The sequence below is a fragment of the Sminthopsis crassicaudata genome, chromosome 2 (genome assembly GCF_048593235.1).
Source record: "Sminthopsis crassicaudata isolate SCR6 chromosome 2, ASM4859323v1, whole genome shotgun sequence".
Classification (NCBI taxonomy): domain Eukaryota; kingdom Metazoa; phylum Chordata; class Mammalia; order Dasyuromorphia; family Dasyuridae; genus Sminthopsis; species Sminthopsis crassicaudata.
The window spans coordinates 470994160-471011061 of record NC_133618.1 but is presented as its reverse complement, the minus strand read 5'-3'; the positions used below and the strand labels follow the sequence as shown (position 1 = coordinate 471011061).

The following is a 16902-nucleotide window of genomic DNA, read 5'->3' as shown; positions in this document are numbered from 1 at the left end:
TAATATACTAGTTTTGCTTATCTCATAGGGTCATGCCAAAAACGTTTTTAAGAATATACTGTGTGACAGGAACTGTGCTCTGTGCTAAGGGCTGTGGCGATCTGAAGAACTACCTTAGGTAAAGTGCTTTGTATACCATAAAAAAAAAAAAAAAACTATGCAAAGGTCAATTATTTTTATTGTTATCAATAAGATTGCTTCAATAAAGGCTATAATACACTACACTTGTGGGCATAGGGATTTCAGTGCTTTTTTCCCTCATCCTTCCCGAGCTTGTTGAACTACTTCTGTTAGCACATATCAGAACAAGAGCAGCCAATTTGTTATAGTAGGAGGGCAGAATTTGGCATTGTCAAGGACAAAGGAATGTTTACACACACACAAACACACACACACACACACCACACACTCACCTGTATATTTGTCCTGGTTCCCCTCCTATCTGACAAGAGTGCTCCTTCTTAATTTCTTCTGTGGGCTCATTATTCATATCATGCCTCTCAACTGTGGGCATCTTCCAAGTTCTGTCTTGTGCTTTTTTTGTCTTTTCTCTCTGTATTCTCACTTGGTGACATAATCCATTTCCCTTTGGTTTATTTCATATCTCTCCTTAGATGATTCCCCAATCTACATCTTGAGCCTTCGTCTCTCTTCTGAGATAATTTTAAATTGGATATCCCATAGGCATTTTGAAATCAACATATCCAAAAGCAGGTTATCATTTTCCATGCCTTCTTCCCCACTACACTCTCTCCTCTTATTCCAAATGTCCTATTACTGTCCACCATCCTTCTTTTGCAACCTCAGTATTACCATTTACTTCCCCTAACTTCATATGTCCCAAAAGTTACAAATCTTGTTTCTACCTCCATAACGTCTTGCAATATATCCCCTTCTTTTTATTCACATAGACACCACCTTAGTTCTGGCTTTCATTACCTATTACCTAAATTACTATAACCGTTTCCTAACTAGTTTTCCTGCCTCAAGACTTTTGTCTTTCTAATCCATCCTTCATATACATAGTTCCTAAAGTTATTCCTCTTTCCTGTACAATTAACAGCAGTGGCTTCCTCTTACTCTTAGGATTAAATATAAACTCCCCTGTTTGTCACCTCCTGGCCCCACTTACCCTACTAACCTTCTTACATATCACATGCTTCTCAGGCTGTTTGCTCTTTGATCAGGCCATATTAGCCTTCTCACGGTTCCTCACAAAAGATACAATATCTCTCCTCTCTAAGATTTTACAATGGCTGTCCCCCTATTCCTGGAATGCCTTACACCTCTTTATCTCATTTTTTTTTTTTGAATCAGTGGTTTCCTTTAAGACTTAACATTTCCTATATGAGGCCTTTCCTGATTTTCCCTCTACCTCTCCCCTAACCCATATGCCTCTCCTCCCCCCAAGATGACCTTCTTTCTATTTTGTAGATACTTAGGCTTAGGGATATATCTCTTCTGTTAGAATATAATTAGCCTTATGGGCTAGGACTATTCATTTTTGTTTTGTATTGCCAGGGCCTAGAACATAGTAAAGCACTTATTAACTGTGTCTTGATGAAGAATGAGCTCCACAAATGGTTAATTATTGTGTTAGGTGCTTCATGTGTATGGTGAAAAAAAAAAGGACATTGAATTCCCTCACCTCATCTGAAGAGCCATTTTCCACCCTGAATCTTCCAGCTCTTTGTATAGCTCCATCAGCATCACTGGAAATAAGCTAGGGAAAACAAAAGAGTTAAAATTAGTTAAAATGATTTGCAACACTCTTTTATCTCAACATGTCTAAAGTATCAAAATTCAAGAATAGGAGATAAAGGACAGAGACTGGCAGTTATTTAATGGAAGTTCTATCAGCCAACCAGGCAAGCTTCTCACTTATCCTGAAGATCCTTCAGGGAACCAAGTTAAAAGCCATGATTGTAGTAACATACAAAAAAAAAAAAAAAAAAAAAAAATATATATATATATATATATGTATATATATATATATATGTATATATGAATTAACTTTTGCTACTGGAAGAGGGATTTACCATTTGCACTGTAAATATTAAAATGAGCCACATCAAAGAGCAAAGAATGTCCAAAACAAAAAATGTGAAAAACACAATGATAAAAGATCTAAATTTAAACCAAATGCATTTTCACAGAAATATTTTTCTTTTATCAATATTCTTAGTGTATTTTACATCTAAGTAAATGAAAAGGCATGAATGGTAAAAAAATTGCCTGCTACAAATTCAAACTGTGAAAAGTAAAGCCAAATGTCCAGTCACAGGCTGGCATGAAATCAAGACTATAGTGATATTATTAGAAAGCCATATTGGTTTATTCAGTTTAAGATGGCTCAGGAAAATTATTTTCTAAATCAAGCAGATTGTATTTTAGCTCTATTTAGAGTCTGTAATTACAGACAATCTTTAAGGGAAAATTATGATTTAATCCTGGATGATGGTGAGTGATGAAGGAAAATGTGGTTTGGCAAATCAATATTGATCATTAGCTTTAAACTGCTGATTCAATATTTGCCTTTTTTCCTCTTCCTCGATTTTTCAGTAACAAGCCTAGAAGTCCACATGCCCCTCTTTACTCTTTTTCCTTCCAATTTAGAGTCTACAATATGTTTTGTCATACAAACTATGATTCATTTCCATAGACCTGCCTAATTAGCCAGCTTATGTAAAAATAACTTTCAATTCACTTTAATTCAAGAATTGTACATTACATGTACACAAATTTTCATACCAATTATAACAATTTTCATATGGTTGGAAGAAGATATTAGAAACCCCTAAATAAGATTGGAAATTTTAGAAGAGAAAAATCTTGAAAACTGTTTTCCGAAGTTTGGAAATACAAAAGGAGGAAAGGAAAAAATGAAGCATTCGTTAAGCACATATTATATGCCAGGAAGTTTACTAAATAAATAACAACTCTGTGAAGTAGATGCATTGCTATTCCCGTTTTACAACTGTAGAAATTGAGGGGTATAAGGTTCAGTGAATTATCCAGGATTACAAAGATATTAAGTTTTTATTCTGGATTAGAATTCTAGATTCCTCATTCCAGATTCAATATTTAACTACTGTTACACAAAATACAATGGAAGAAAGAGAGACATGGAGTCGAGGAAAGCTAAACAAGAAGTTAAGGACTTTCCAGTTTGTAAAATGTTGCTGTTGTTTGTTGTCATTGCTATTATTACTAAAATTATTATTAAAATTGAATGATATCAAATAATTTTTAAAAATGAATACTGTTTTCCAAAAACTGAAAAAAAAGGTATTTAAATTTTTTAATTGTTGAATTCAGTGTTTAAAATAAAGCATCTACTTATATGTTGCTTTATTCTGCAAAAAATTATTTCTAAAGAATTAAGTTAAATATAATAAAAATGACAGTACTCCCTAAACTAATCTATTTATTTAGTGCTATACCAATCAAATTCCCAAGAAACTATTTTACTGACCTAGAAAAAATAACAACAAAATTCATCTGGACGAACAAAAGGTCAAGAATTCAAAGGAATTAATGAAGAGAAAAGCAAATGAAGGTAGCCTAGCTGTACCAGATCTAAAACTATATTATAAATGAGTGGTCATCAAAACCATTTGATACTGGCTAAGAAATAGATTAGTTGATTAGTGGAACAGGTTAGGTTCACAGAACAAAATAGTCAATGACAATAGCAAGCTAGTATTTGACAAACCCAAAGGCCCCAGCTTTTGGGAAAAGAACTCACTATTTGACAAAAACGCTGGGAAAATTGGAAACTAGTATAGCAGAAACTAGACATAGACCCACACCTAACTGTATACCAAGATAAGATTGAAATGGGTTCATGATCTAGACATAAAGAAAGCTATTACAAACAAATTAGGAAAACATAGGGTAGTTTACCTCCCAGATTTGTGGAGGAGGAAGGAATTGTTAACCAAAGAAGAACTAGAGACCACTACTGATCACAAAATAGATAATTTTGATCATATTAGCTTAAAAAGTTTTTGTACAAACAAAACTAATGAGACAAGATTAGAAGGGAAGAAATAAGCTGGAAAAACACTTATATAACCCAAAGGATCTTCATTTCTAAAATATATAGAGAATGCACTTAAATTTATAATAGTTCAAGCCATTCCCCAATTCATAAATGGTAAAAGAATATGAACAAACGATTTTCAAATGATGAAATTAAAAGTATATGTAGCCACATGAAAAGGTACTCCAAATTACTATTGATCAGAGAAATGCAAATTAAGGCAACTCTGAGATACTACAACACACCTGTCAGATTGGCTAAGATGGCAGGAAAAGATAGTGGAACTATGAATGGATCTAACCATTCTGGAGAGGAATTTGAAACTATGCTCAAAAAGTTATCAAACTGTACATACACTTTGATCCATCAGTGTCTCTAGTGGGATTATATCCCAAAGAGAACTTAAAGGAGGGAAAAGGACCCAAAAATGTTTGTGGAGCCCTTTTTGTAGTGGCAAGAAACTGGAAACTGAGTGGATGCCCATCAATTGATGAATGGCTTAAAAAATTATGGTATATGAATGATATGGAATACTATTGTTCTGTAAGAAACAACCAGCAGGATGATTTCAGAAAGACCTGGAGAGGCTTACATGAACTGATGCTGAGTGAAATGAATGAAAAGAAGACTATATGAAGATCAATTCTGTTGGGCGTGGCTCTCTTCATGAGAGGATTCAAACCAGTTCCACTTGTGCAGTGATGAAGAGAGCCATTTATACCCAGAGAGAGAACCTTGGGAACAGGATATGGAATACACCATAGTATTCTCACTCTCTCTATTGTTATTTGCTTGCATTTTGTTTTCTTTCTCAGTTTTTCTTTTCCTTCTTTCTTGATCTGATTTTTCTTGTACAGCAAGATAATTTTTTAAATATGTAAACATGTATTGGATTTAACATGTATTTCAACATATGTAACATGTACTGGACTATCCGCCAGCTAAGGGAGAGGGTGGAGGAAGATAGGGAAAATATGGAACAAAAGGTTTTGCAAGGGTCATTGTTGGAAAAATTACCCATGCATATGCCTTGCAAATAAATAAATAAATAAATAAGAATTACACTCTTAAAAACTATAGATAGGTTTGGCAACTCAGCACCTTGAAATATGCTTTTCAAAAAATTGAAAAAAATGTAAATTTTAATTGTTGAATTCAGATTTTAAAGAAAGGCATCTACTTATATGTTGATTTGTTCTTCAAAAAAAATTTCCTAAAATACCACTTCATACTTGTCATATTCTACCTCACAAACCTTCAAAGGCTACTTACTACATAACAAATTTGGTCCATACCCCAGACTGTAATATTTAAGGCCCCTTACAATTTGGCCTTATCTACACTTGCAAATAACTACTTGTCTAAATTAACTGCTCAACTAAAATCTAACTAATTAGTTTACTTATTTTCACTCAAACATGCCATGAACTCTTCATTTTTGTGACAGCTCTCTTATTTAGAATGTCGTCTCCCTTCATTTCCCCTTACTTGTATCCTAGCTATCCTTTAAGGCCCAGCTCAAATTTTATTACCTTTATGAAACTTTCCCTCACCTTCCTAGCCTTTAAAGAACTCTGCTCCTTTCAATTCTTACAATATTTATTGTCAAATGAAGTAATATGGACAGTATGTCCTCTTGTATTGTTATCTGTCTATTTATATATATATTACATAATTTTCTTGAGTAGCCAAAGATTCTTAGGGGTAAATATTATTTCATATGCCTTTATCTAATCTCCCAAACTTGCACAATACCTTGAATAAAAGTTAAGAAACATTAGTTCATAATGACATGAAACAAAAGAAGCCCCAGAACTATAAACTACTGGGCAAAGCTAACTGCTGTCTTTGGTTGCTGACTTCAACTCAAAGCTGAGAGATTTGGGGGTCTGTGAGAAAGAAGCATTTTACTATAATGAAAGGCTAGGATAAAACCAGGGTTGGATTAAACTGTGGTAAGTAATAGTTAAATATCTGTGAGAAAACTGCCAAACTCTACCTCAGTATTTGTTGAACATTTTCTCTAATTATAGGAATTTAGTGCTGGAAGGAAACCTAAAAATCTAATCCAGATGAAGAAAATGACTTATCAGGGAAGTCAAAGGATTTGTCTACAGAAAGGACTCAAATTCAAGTCCATTCTTTGCTCATTCCCTAGCTCCCACCACTATACCATGTTGACTTATCATGTCATATCATTATGGATCATTCATCTAAAAAGAACAAAGGAACAAGCATTATCAAGTACTTCTATATACTAAGAACTATGTACTTTACAAATATTCTCATTTGATCCTCACAACAAATCTGAAAGATAGTTGCTGTAATGAGGAAACTGAGGCAAATAGACTGACTTGCCTAGTGTTTTTAAAATGTTGCTATGTCTACCTGTTTTTGAACAAAGAGGCTGGTTTTCAAAGAAACACATGATGTAAATGTGGAAGTAATTTTAGTGATATAATTGGATTTTTTAAGGGACACAAAGGAAAATGATCTTATCTAAATTTCTGACAAAAGCATGTATGTACTTTATCATTCAGACTAAAACCACCACTTATCTGGTAAGTGTATACTCTAATTTAATTTATACTCTAATTTCTCTAATTTTAGAGAAAATACCAGAAAGGAAACAAATAGCTTCTATAAGTACTGAGTTGCCAAACCTAAAAAATACAAATTACCAAAGTAAAAGGTCATATTTAACAAGTCTCTAATCTATTTTTATTAATATTCATTAGATGTTATATATTGAGTACCTACTATATGCAACAAATAGAAAAGGTCACAAAACAGAATGGGACAGGAATATGGGAAAGACATCATCCTTGCCCTCCAAGAACTTTAAAATTCAGTGTAGGGGATAAGACATGGAACAAATGGTAGCTTCAATACAGATCTAAAGAATAAATTCTTTTAAGGTATGCAACTGGGAAACAAAAACTGTGCTTATAATATTCCAATGTTCTTGTAAACCAAGAACCACCTATCTAGGCATTTTCCCCTTCCCCTGTCCTAAACCCTAAGTTTGACTGGCTGAGTTATATCAATGGAAGTTCACATAGTTATGTAGCATTGCTCTAAAAAGGATATTCCACAAATTTGGCATCGACACATGAGTGATATACCAGTACAGTATTTTAGAGGACCAAATGGGTATTAGTATGAACTCCAGGAAGACTTTAAGAACTTAGCTCCACAGTGGTCCAGTGAAGTTATTTGGCCAAAAAGTCACTGGCCTGTTTGGCACCTGCATTGTGAGGAATCTGACCATGAAACCTAAGCCAGTGCTGGCTGGATCTGTAGGGACAGAAAGACTAGAGTCCAGGACAGCTGCAAGGAATTTCAGAATTAGAAGGGTACTCTAGTCCAATCCAAATCTGAAGGAATCCCTCTCTGATTCAGTTAACAAATAGCCCTCCAAACATAAAGACCTCTGTTGGGGAGGAGTTTGCTACCTCATGGGCTATTACATTTCATTTCTGAATAGCTCTGAGGTTTCTTTTTTCTTCTTATATCAACCTAAACTTGTTTCTCTGCAGCTTCCATTCATTCATTCCAATTTTGTCTTTATAGGCTGACCAGTTGAGGATCACCAAAGGAATTAAGTCAAGTTAACAAACATTTATTAAGCACTAATTATATACCACACTCTATGCTATGTGCTATAAGAAGCTACATATCTTTTCAGTACTATGTGAATGAGCCATGTGAAAAGTCTGTGGCTTGTCAATAATATGTAATATAACCCATCCTTGATGTATGGATAATCTAATGACATCTATGTATACTGTATTTATCCATATTTGGGGTGAGAAGCAAGTTTTTAAATTCCATCAGTATAAGCTAGGAGTAGAGGAAATTCAGACCTGCAGCTCATCTAACACTTGTATTATTAGAAAGCTCATTGGTAAATTGGAAGCTTAAGTGATGGGGAAACTAGGTAGTACTGTGGATAGAGCACCAGCCTTATAGTCAGGAGGACCTGAGTTCAAATCTAACCTTAGTCACTTAACACTTCTTAACTGTGTGACCCTGGGTAAGTTACTTAATCCCAATTGCCTTAGCAAAAAAAAAAAAAAAAAAAAAAAAAAAAAGAAAGGAAGTTTAAATGACTGGCCTATGGTCAATCTTTTTTTTTTTTTTTTTTTTTAATTACTATGTTTCCCAAGGTATCTCTCTTTCTAATCTCTCCTACAAAGTAAACAATAAACAAATATTTTTTAAAAAAGAGGACAAAAAGAGTTCAGCAAAACTAATCAATATATCAAAGAAATTTTATGTTATATGTAATGCTCCACCCTAAAGCTTTTTAAAAATTATTGTTTCCTAACTCTGAAAAAGCATTTGATTAGAGCAATGTTAAAGATTTTTTCTAACATAGAATCTCATATCCATAAATTAAAATCATTCAAAATTTCTTTGAAAACAATAATAGAAAGCCTAGTTTAATACCTTTTTATTATAAGAAATAACTGAGGCATAAAACAGGGAGATAAGTATATTCTAGATGATTTTTTAATTGTACACTAGGGAACTATAGTATGTATAGCTATAGAAACTAAAAGCTTCCAAATGATCCTGTATGTAGAAAGCATTGTGCTGGTTATATTAAGCTTTGGAACACTGGGAATCTCCTGGAAAAGATATATAACTATTCAAAAGTAGCTACAAGAAAAGCCAAGTGAATGAAGAATGTCTATTTTGACATGCCATTACTTTTCACATCAGAAACTAACATAATGCTCAGAATTTCATTATGACTAATTAAAGATTAATAATCAAAATGAATGAGAGATACTAATACAAGAAGGCAAATCTGACCTCATGGATATCACTGAAACTTGATGACATGATGATATGGGACCTACAAACAGAATGTGGCTTGGAAAGACTATAAGTAAAAGAAATGAGATAGGTAGGGAGAGAGGAAGTAGAAGGTGGAAATATATTCAAAAGCATCCGAGGAAAGGTCAATAAAAAGAAACAAGCAATGCTATCATAGAAGTATTTTACAAATCACCTGGAGAGAAAGAGGAAACAGGCAAAGAGTTTAGGTGACAGATGAAAATTTGATATAGAAGCCTGATATAGTATTATAGAAGTGATGGGGGGTTTGAACCATCCAGACAACTGATAAAGACAAGATGAAAATAAGCAAAGGAGAAAGAACCCAACCATAGACAACTACAAGGAGAACAGAGATTCATTTTTGGAGGATAATGAAGAAAATCTGTATCTCTTACTTGAAAGAGTAACATCAAATGGACACCTTCCCCAAAAGATCTATTGGGAAAACTTAAAACATTCTTTAAAAAACCAAATTGGAGAGACTGAGGAAAAATTGGAAAAAGTAAAAACAACCCAAGAAAATTATGAAAACAAAGTTGACTAACTAGAGAAAGAGATCTAGAATCTTAAGAAAGAAAACTCCTTGAAAACTAGAATTGAGCAAGGGGAAATGAAATAATAATAAATAAAAAGAATGAGAAAATGGAAGACAATATGACATCTCATAAAAACTGAACTGGAGAAAAGATAAGAGAAACCATAAGAACTATTGCACTACCTTAAAGCTACAAATTAAAAATAGAATTTTGATAAATATCACAAGATATTATTAAAGAAAATTATCCTGAAGTTTAAGAACAAGAGGGGAAAGTGGAAATACCAAAAAATCTACCCACCACCACTTAAAAGCGATCCCATGATGAAAACTTAACTGGAGTATCATAGTCAAATTTCAAAACCTCCAGGTAAAAGAGAAAATATTAGAAGCAGCAAGAAAAGAAAAACGCAATTCATTTACTGGGAACTACAATTACAATTACATAAATCCTAGCAGGTGCTATATTAAAAGACAGCAGGTTTTAGAATACAATATGTCAAAGAGCAGAAGAATTGGAGTTGTGGTCAAAAGTAATTTACTCAGCAAAAAAAAAAAAAAAAAAAAAAAAAGCAAAGGTAGCAATCATGATATCAAAGTCAAAGATAAAATAAATTTAATGAAAAGAGATAAACAGGGAAACAACAATATGATAAAAGATACCCTAGATAATGAAGCAATATAAATGCTAAAATTGTACACACCAAATAGCATAGTATCTAAATTTTTTAAAAGAAAAGTTCAATGAAGGTGGAAATAGATAGTAGTACTATAATAGTAGAGGATTTTTATTTTTTGCTCTCAGAACCAGACAAAGCTAACCAAAAATAAATAAAAAGTTAAAGAATGGAATAGAATTTTAGATAAGCTATGGTAGGTAACTGTAAAGGACTGAATGGAAATTGAAAGGAATATACCTTTTGCTTAGTTCTTTTACAAAGATTGGCCATATATTAATTGGAGTACAAAATTTTATAGCTAAAAGAGAAAAAATAAAAATATTAAATGATTCCTATATTGACTACAATGCAATACAAATTTTATTTAATAAGGGATCATGGAAACATAGAAAAAAAACTAACTTGAGACTAAACAACATAATCTTAAACAATGTAGGAGTTAAAAAACAAATAACAGAAACAATCAGTAATTCATTAAATAAAAGGACAATGAAACAACATATCAAAACAAATCAGATAGAAAGGGCAGACTAATGACCTGGGTATGCAATTTTTAAAAATTAGGGGAAAAAAAAAGAAATTACAATCTCCAATTATGCATCAAATTGAAAATCTTAAAAATTAAAGATAAAATTAATAAAACTGAGTGTAAGAAAACCATCAAATTAATAAATAAAACAAGGAGTTGGTATTATAAAAATCAATAAAAAGATATACCTTTGGTTAATATGATTTAAAAGAGAGAAGAAAACCAAGTTACTAGTTTTAAAAATGAAAAGAGAGAACATACTACTAAAGAAGATGAAATCAAACCAATTATAAGAAGTTATTTTGCCCAATTATGTGCCAATATATTTAACAAGGTAAGTGAAACTGAAGATTATTTATAAAACTACAAACTGCCTACATTAGCAAATAGGCCATAAATGAGCTTCCTAAGAAAAAAGCAGCAAGACTAGAGGGATTTACAAATGAATTCTATCAAACAATTAAAGATCAACTAATTCCAATATTAAATAAGGTATTTGGAATAACAGACAAAGAAGGGATCCTACCAAATTCCTTTTATGAAACAGATACTGATACTGAAACCATGAAAAGTAAAAATAGAGAAAGAAAAGACCAATTTCATTAATGAATATGGATGCTAAATCCTAAATAAAATATTAACTAAAACATTATAACAATTTATTACAAATATTACATACTATGACCAAGTGAAATTCATATCAGGAATGCAGGGATGATTTCACATACGGAAAACTACTAACACAATTGATTATATCCATAAAAGTAATACCGTGTTTCCCCGATAATAAGACACTGTCTTATTATTTTTTTGGGACTAAAAAACACCAGAGGGCTTATTTTCAGGGGAGGGCTTATTTTATCCTCCATCATGCCCCTTTTATCCTCCATCATGCCCATTTTAGCCTCCATCATGCCCCTTTTATCCTCCATCATGCCCATTTTAGCCTCCATCATGCCCCTTTTAGCCTCCATCATGCCCCCTGAGTGCTTATTTTATTCTCCATCGCTTACTGAACTTACCGAGTTTTTAGATGGTCCTGTCTCAGCTCTACTCCGCGGCACTGCTCTCAGTAGCGCCAGCAAGCAAATCACCAGGGAAGAAGAGGATGACGCGCTCACTGCTGCAGCTCTGATTGGATGCAGCTCGGAGCGTGACGTGCGTTTCACCCGGGAGGGGAGGGCGGCGCTGCTTACTGAAGGTACCGCTACGCAGCATATAGCGCAGGGGATCACCATGATGACCGTTTTCATAGTAAGTAGGGCTTATTTTCGGGGGAGGGCTTATTTTAGCGGAATATTAAAGAGTATGTGGGTGTCTTATTTTCAGGATAGGTCTTATTATCGGGGAAACACGGTAGCTGCCAAAAAAGCATTTGACAAAGTACAACACTCATTTCTATTAAAAACACTTGAAAGTATAGGCATACATGAATTTTTCCTTAAATGGACAAGAAGTATTTACCTAAAACGATTAGCAAGCATTATAGGTAATAGGGATAAGTTAGAAGCCTTCCCAATAAAAATGGATATGAAACAAGAATGCCTATTTGTCACCAGTATTATTCAATATTGTATTGAAAATCTTAGTAATGGCAGTTAGAGAAGAAAAAGAAATAGAAGAAATCAAAACATGGAATGAGATAATTATCTCTTTTTGTAAGTGATATGATGGTAACTTGGAAAATCTTAAAGACTCACCTAAAAAAATTAACTAAAATGATTAATAATTTCAGAAAAGAAGGAAATAAAGTAAACCCACAAAAATCATCAGCATTCCTATATATCATTAACATGCTTCCTCAAGAAGATATGTCTAGAAATACTCCATTTAAAATAACTCTAGATAGCATAAAATACCTGGAAATGAACCTATGAAAAAAACAAATCTATATGAATAAAACCATAAAAAACTTTGTGCACAAATAAAATAAGATTTAAATAAATGGAGAAATATTAATTATCGGTAAGGACAATATAATATAATTGACAATTTTACCAAAATGAATCTATATATTCAGTGTCATCCCAATTAAAATACCAAAAGATTATTTTATAAAGCTAGAAAAAAATAATAAGTTCATTTGGAATAATAAAAGGTCAACAGGAACTAATGGAAAAAACACAAAGGAAGGAAGGTTAGCATTACTATATCTTAAATTATATTTTAAGATAGTAATTATCAAAATTATGTGATACAGGCTTACAAATAGAAAGATAGGTCAATGGAACAGAGTAGACACACAAATCTACAGCAACAAACGAATATAGTGACCATTATTTGGCAAGTATAAACAAGTAAGTTTTTTGGATAAAAATTTATTATATGGTAAAAATCGTTGGGAAAGCTAGAAATCAGTCTAGCAGAAATTGGGCATAGACTAATATCTTACACCATTTACCAAGATAAGCTCAAAATGGATATATTACCTAGACACAGAGTGAGATAGTATATGAAAATGTGAAGAACACAGAACATATTACCTATCAAATTTATGGATGGGCATACAATTTATGAACAAACAAGAGATTGAGAGTATTGTGAGATGTAAAATGGGTAATTTTGATTACTTTAAAAATTTTTGTACAAAAAATAACAAATATGAGCAAGTTCAGAAGGAAAACAGAAAACTGGGGGAAAATTATAGACAGTTCCTCAGATAAAGGTTTCATATCTCAAATATATGTACTCTATCTAATCTATAAAGAATGCAAGTTAATTTTTTGATGAACAAATCAAAACAACTTATAATCATATGAAAACATGCTCTAAATCATTATTGATTAGAGAAATGAAAATTAAAACAACAATGAGATATCATTTTATACCTAACAGATTGTCTACAATGATAGAAGGGAAAACTGACAAAAGTTGGAGATGATGCAGAAAAATTGGGACCTTAATTTATTGATGAGGCAGCTGTGAGCTGATCCAACCATTTCGAAGAGAGATTTGGAATTAAGTCCAAGATAATAAGAGTTATTAAACTGACTATACCATTTGACCTAGCAATCTTACTATTAGATCTGTTTCCCAAGATTATTAGGGAAAATGGAAACAAACCTACATGTTCTAAAAAAATATTTATAACAGCTCTCTTTGTGATGGCAAAGAACTGGAATTGTGGGGAAACCCATCAGCTAAGGAATGGATAAACAAATCATGGTATATGTTTATGACAGAATATAACTTAGCTATAAGAAATCATGTGCTCAATGATTTTAGGAAAATATGGAAAGACATCCAGGATATAACAAGAGTGAAATGAATAGAACAAAGAGAATATTGCATAAAGTAATAATAGTACTGTTTTAAAGAACAACTTTAAGCAAACAAATCATTCTATACCCATAAATCATAAATACCCATAAAATCAAATAACCTGCAAAGATTCTGTTTGAATTCAGAAAAATAACATATACACACAATACAAATCCACACTGATTTGTGACTAATTTGTGGTACCTAAAAGTTTGGGGTTAGGGGGAAGGGAAAAAAGTTAGATGACAACTTTTTTGTATATTTGAAAGGAATAGCAAGTTGTACATAATGGATCTGCAATTTCAGATGCAAGCCTCTTTTTCTATCCCACTTTGTTATGGAAAATCTTATTTTATTAAGCTCATAATAAAAGAAATAATTTTAAAAGGTTAAAAATAAGTTAAATTAAATTTTAAAATTAATGCACAGAGAACTCACCAATAAATTTAGATTTTAAGATTTTGAAGACATCTATAGAAGATGGAATAAGATAGATAGCAAAAGATGAATATAAAATCACAACATGGTCCTATAAGAACAGTGCCAGAAGTGTTGAAGTTAAAAAAGGAATTCAGGTTACATAGGAAAACTAAGAATAATCAAAAAGGTGGACTTAATTAGCTTAGGCCCATCTAGAGAAAATAAGATCAAAAAATGAATAAGACCATTTATGCTTGGGATGTTTGGAGCTATGAAACATCTTTATTTTATTTGTTATCAATTTTTATTTTGTTTGTTTTCTCTTCCAAAGAAAAGGATGTTTGTATTTAACATGTATAAGACTGCCTGCCATCTAAGGGTGGGGGGTGGAGGGAGGGAAGGGAAAAGTTGAAACAGAAGTGAGTGCAAGGGATAATATTGTAATAAATTACCCATGCATTTCTTCTGTCAATAAAAAGTTATTTTTTAAAAAAGATGTTTGGATTGGAAAGGGTTGAACAAAAATAGCTCAACAGAGAACTGATACCCTAGACAAAGTAGGTAATATTAAGAAAGTACCTACCCTTCCCTTATGAGTTCTAATCACCAACTGCTAAATCCTTGGATACTGAAGAAACTGATTTTATATGAATGTATATCAGTGATCTCTGAAAGATTGAAAAGAACTAGAGAGATACCACAAGACTGGAACAAAATAAATGTCCCAATTTTCAGAAAATGAAAGTAAACAGAGCTTGCAAACTATGGGCCAGGGAGCTTGATTTCAATATCTTATAAAATTCTAGGAAGTATTATCAAAGGGATCAATAGTGAAGCTCTAGAAAGGGGAAATAGTAAAAATGTCAGGCCAAACTAAAGTTCTTTTCTTTTTTGAACAGGGTTTTAAAAACAGTTACAAAACTGGTAAATCGAGGGACAACTATAGATACAGCTTATCAACATTTCAGCAAATTCTTGTGAAAAATATAAAATATCTATTAGTATAATTAGATGGATTTGGAACTGAGTTGAATACCTAGTCATTATTAATAGTTTGATATCAACTTGAGAGAAGATCTGTAGTACAGTGGCCCCAGTACTTGCCTTTGGATTTAACAATTTTGGATCATTTAACATGACTTGGATAAAGTCATTACTGGTACATATGTATATAAGCTTATGTATAACTCATATTTGGAATGGACACCCAACATGCAAATTGACAGAAACAATATTCAAAACAATCTTGCAAGGGTAAAGCATTAGACCAAATTGAATAAGATAAAATATAATAGGCAAGATTCAATAATTCTATTTTAAAACATATTTATTAAGTGCCTACTATGTGTCAGGCACTTTGCTACGTACTAGAGACACAAAGACAAAAATAAAACAGTTCTTGTTCCTATAGACTCTACGAGGTCGTATACAGATAAGTAAATATAAAAAAATACAAATTAATTTTGAGTAGAAAAAATGCTAACAATTGGGGGGATTAGAAAAGGCCTTTCATAAGAGATGGCATTAGAGTCTAGCCTTGAAGGGAGGTAGAAATTCCTAGCAGCAAAGGTAAAGAAGGAGAGAAATTCAGACACCAGAGATAACCTGTGAAGTAAGAGATGGAATGTTGAGAGAGACGTGAATTGCAAGTAAGGCAGTTTGACTAATACACTGTGCAAGGGAGAGGAATACATAATTATTTTGATGGACTGAAAATTCAACATGAGTCTGGAAAGACAGCTTGACAACAGATTGTGAGGGACTTCGAATGCCAAACAAGTAAGTTTGTATTTTATCTGCAAGACAATAGGAGGCCACTGAAACTTCTTGAGAAGGGCAAGTCTGATAATAGTCAGACCCATGCTTGAGGAATATTAATTTGGTTGCTGTGTGATGGATATACTGGAATGGAAAAAGAGCTGGATGCAGGGAGATCAATTAGTGGTCTATTGAAATAGAACAGGCAAGAGGTGATGAGCATCTGGGTTAGACAAATGTGAATGAAGGGAAGGACAAATATTCAAGAGATGCTGTAGAGCTAGAATTGATAAAAATTTGCAAATGATTGGAGACAGGAGGGGAATTGTGAGCGAAGGTAAAAAGTCAAGGATAAACTCTAAATTATAAACCTGGTTGACTGGAAGAATGATAATTCTCTCTATAGAAATATGGAAGTTAGGGGAAATGGTGAATTTAGGATGAATAAGACAAGCCTTATGATTGGGTTTAAAAAAAAATACTAGTTAAGAAGTACAAGATGAAAAAAGTATAATTAGATGGCAATTTATTTGAAAAAGATTTGGAGTGTGGATTGAAAGTTTAATAGAAGTCAATATTGTGATATGAGAGCTAAGAAAGTGAACATCATGATCTAAGGCTGTCTTTAAAAAGGCATTTCATCTAGGAAAAAAAAGACAATAGTATCCCCGTACTTGGCCCTCAGACCACTTCTGGAGTTTTGGATGCTACCTTTTAAGGAAGGATAAGCTGGAGAGTATCTAAAAGAAGACAATCAAGACTCGGAAAGCCTTGGTTCATGCCATATGAGAATCAATTAAAGGAACTGGGACAGTTCCTGCTCTGA

The 16902-nt window shown here is 32.7% G+C and overlaps 1 protein-coding gene across 5 annotated transcripts in view; it reads right to left on the bottom strand.

Annotated features, from left to right (window-relative positions):
• The window catches only part of GARNL3 (GTPase activating Rap/RanGAP domain like 3), a 202322-nt gene that overhangs the window by 164572 nt on the left and 20848 nt on the right, over positions 1-16902 (bottom strand). For all 5 annotated transcript variants that reach the window (XM_074293137.1, XM_074293140.1, XM_074293141.1 and 2 more), the window contains one exon: positions 1649-1723. In XM_074293137.1, coding sequence (XP_074149238.1) covers positions 1649-1723 — 75 coding nt within the window. The remainder of the gene's footprint in view (positions 1-1648; positions 1724-16902) is intronic.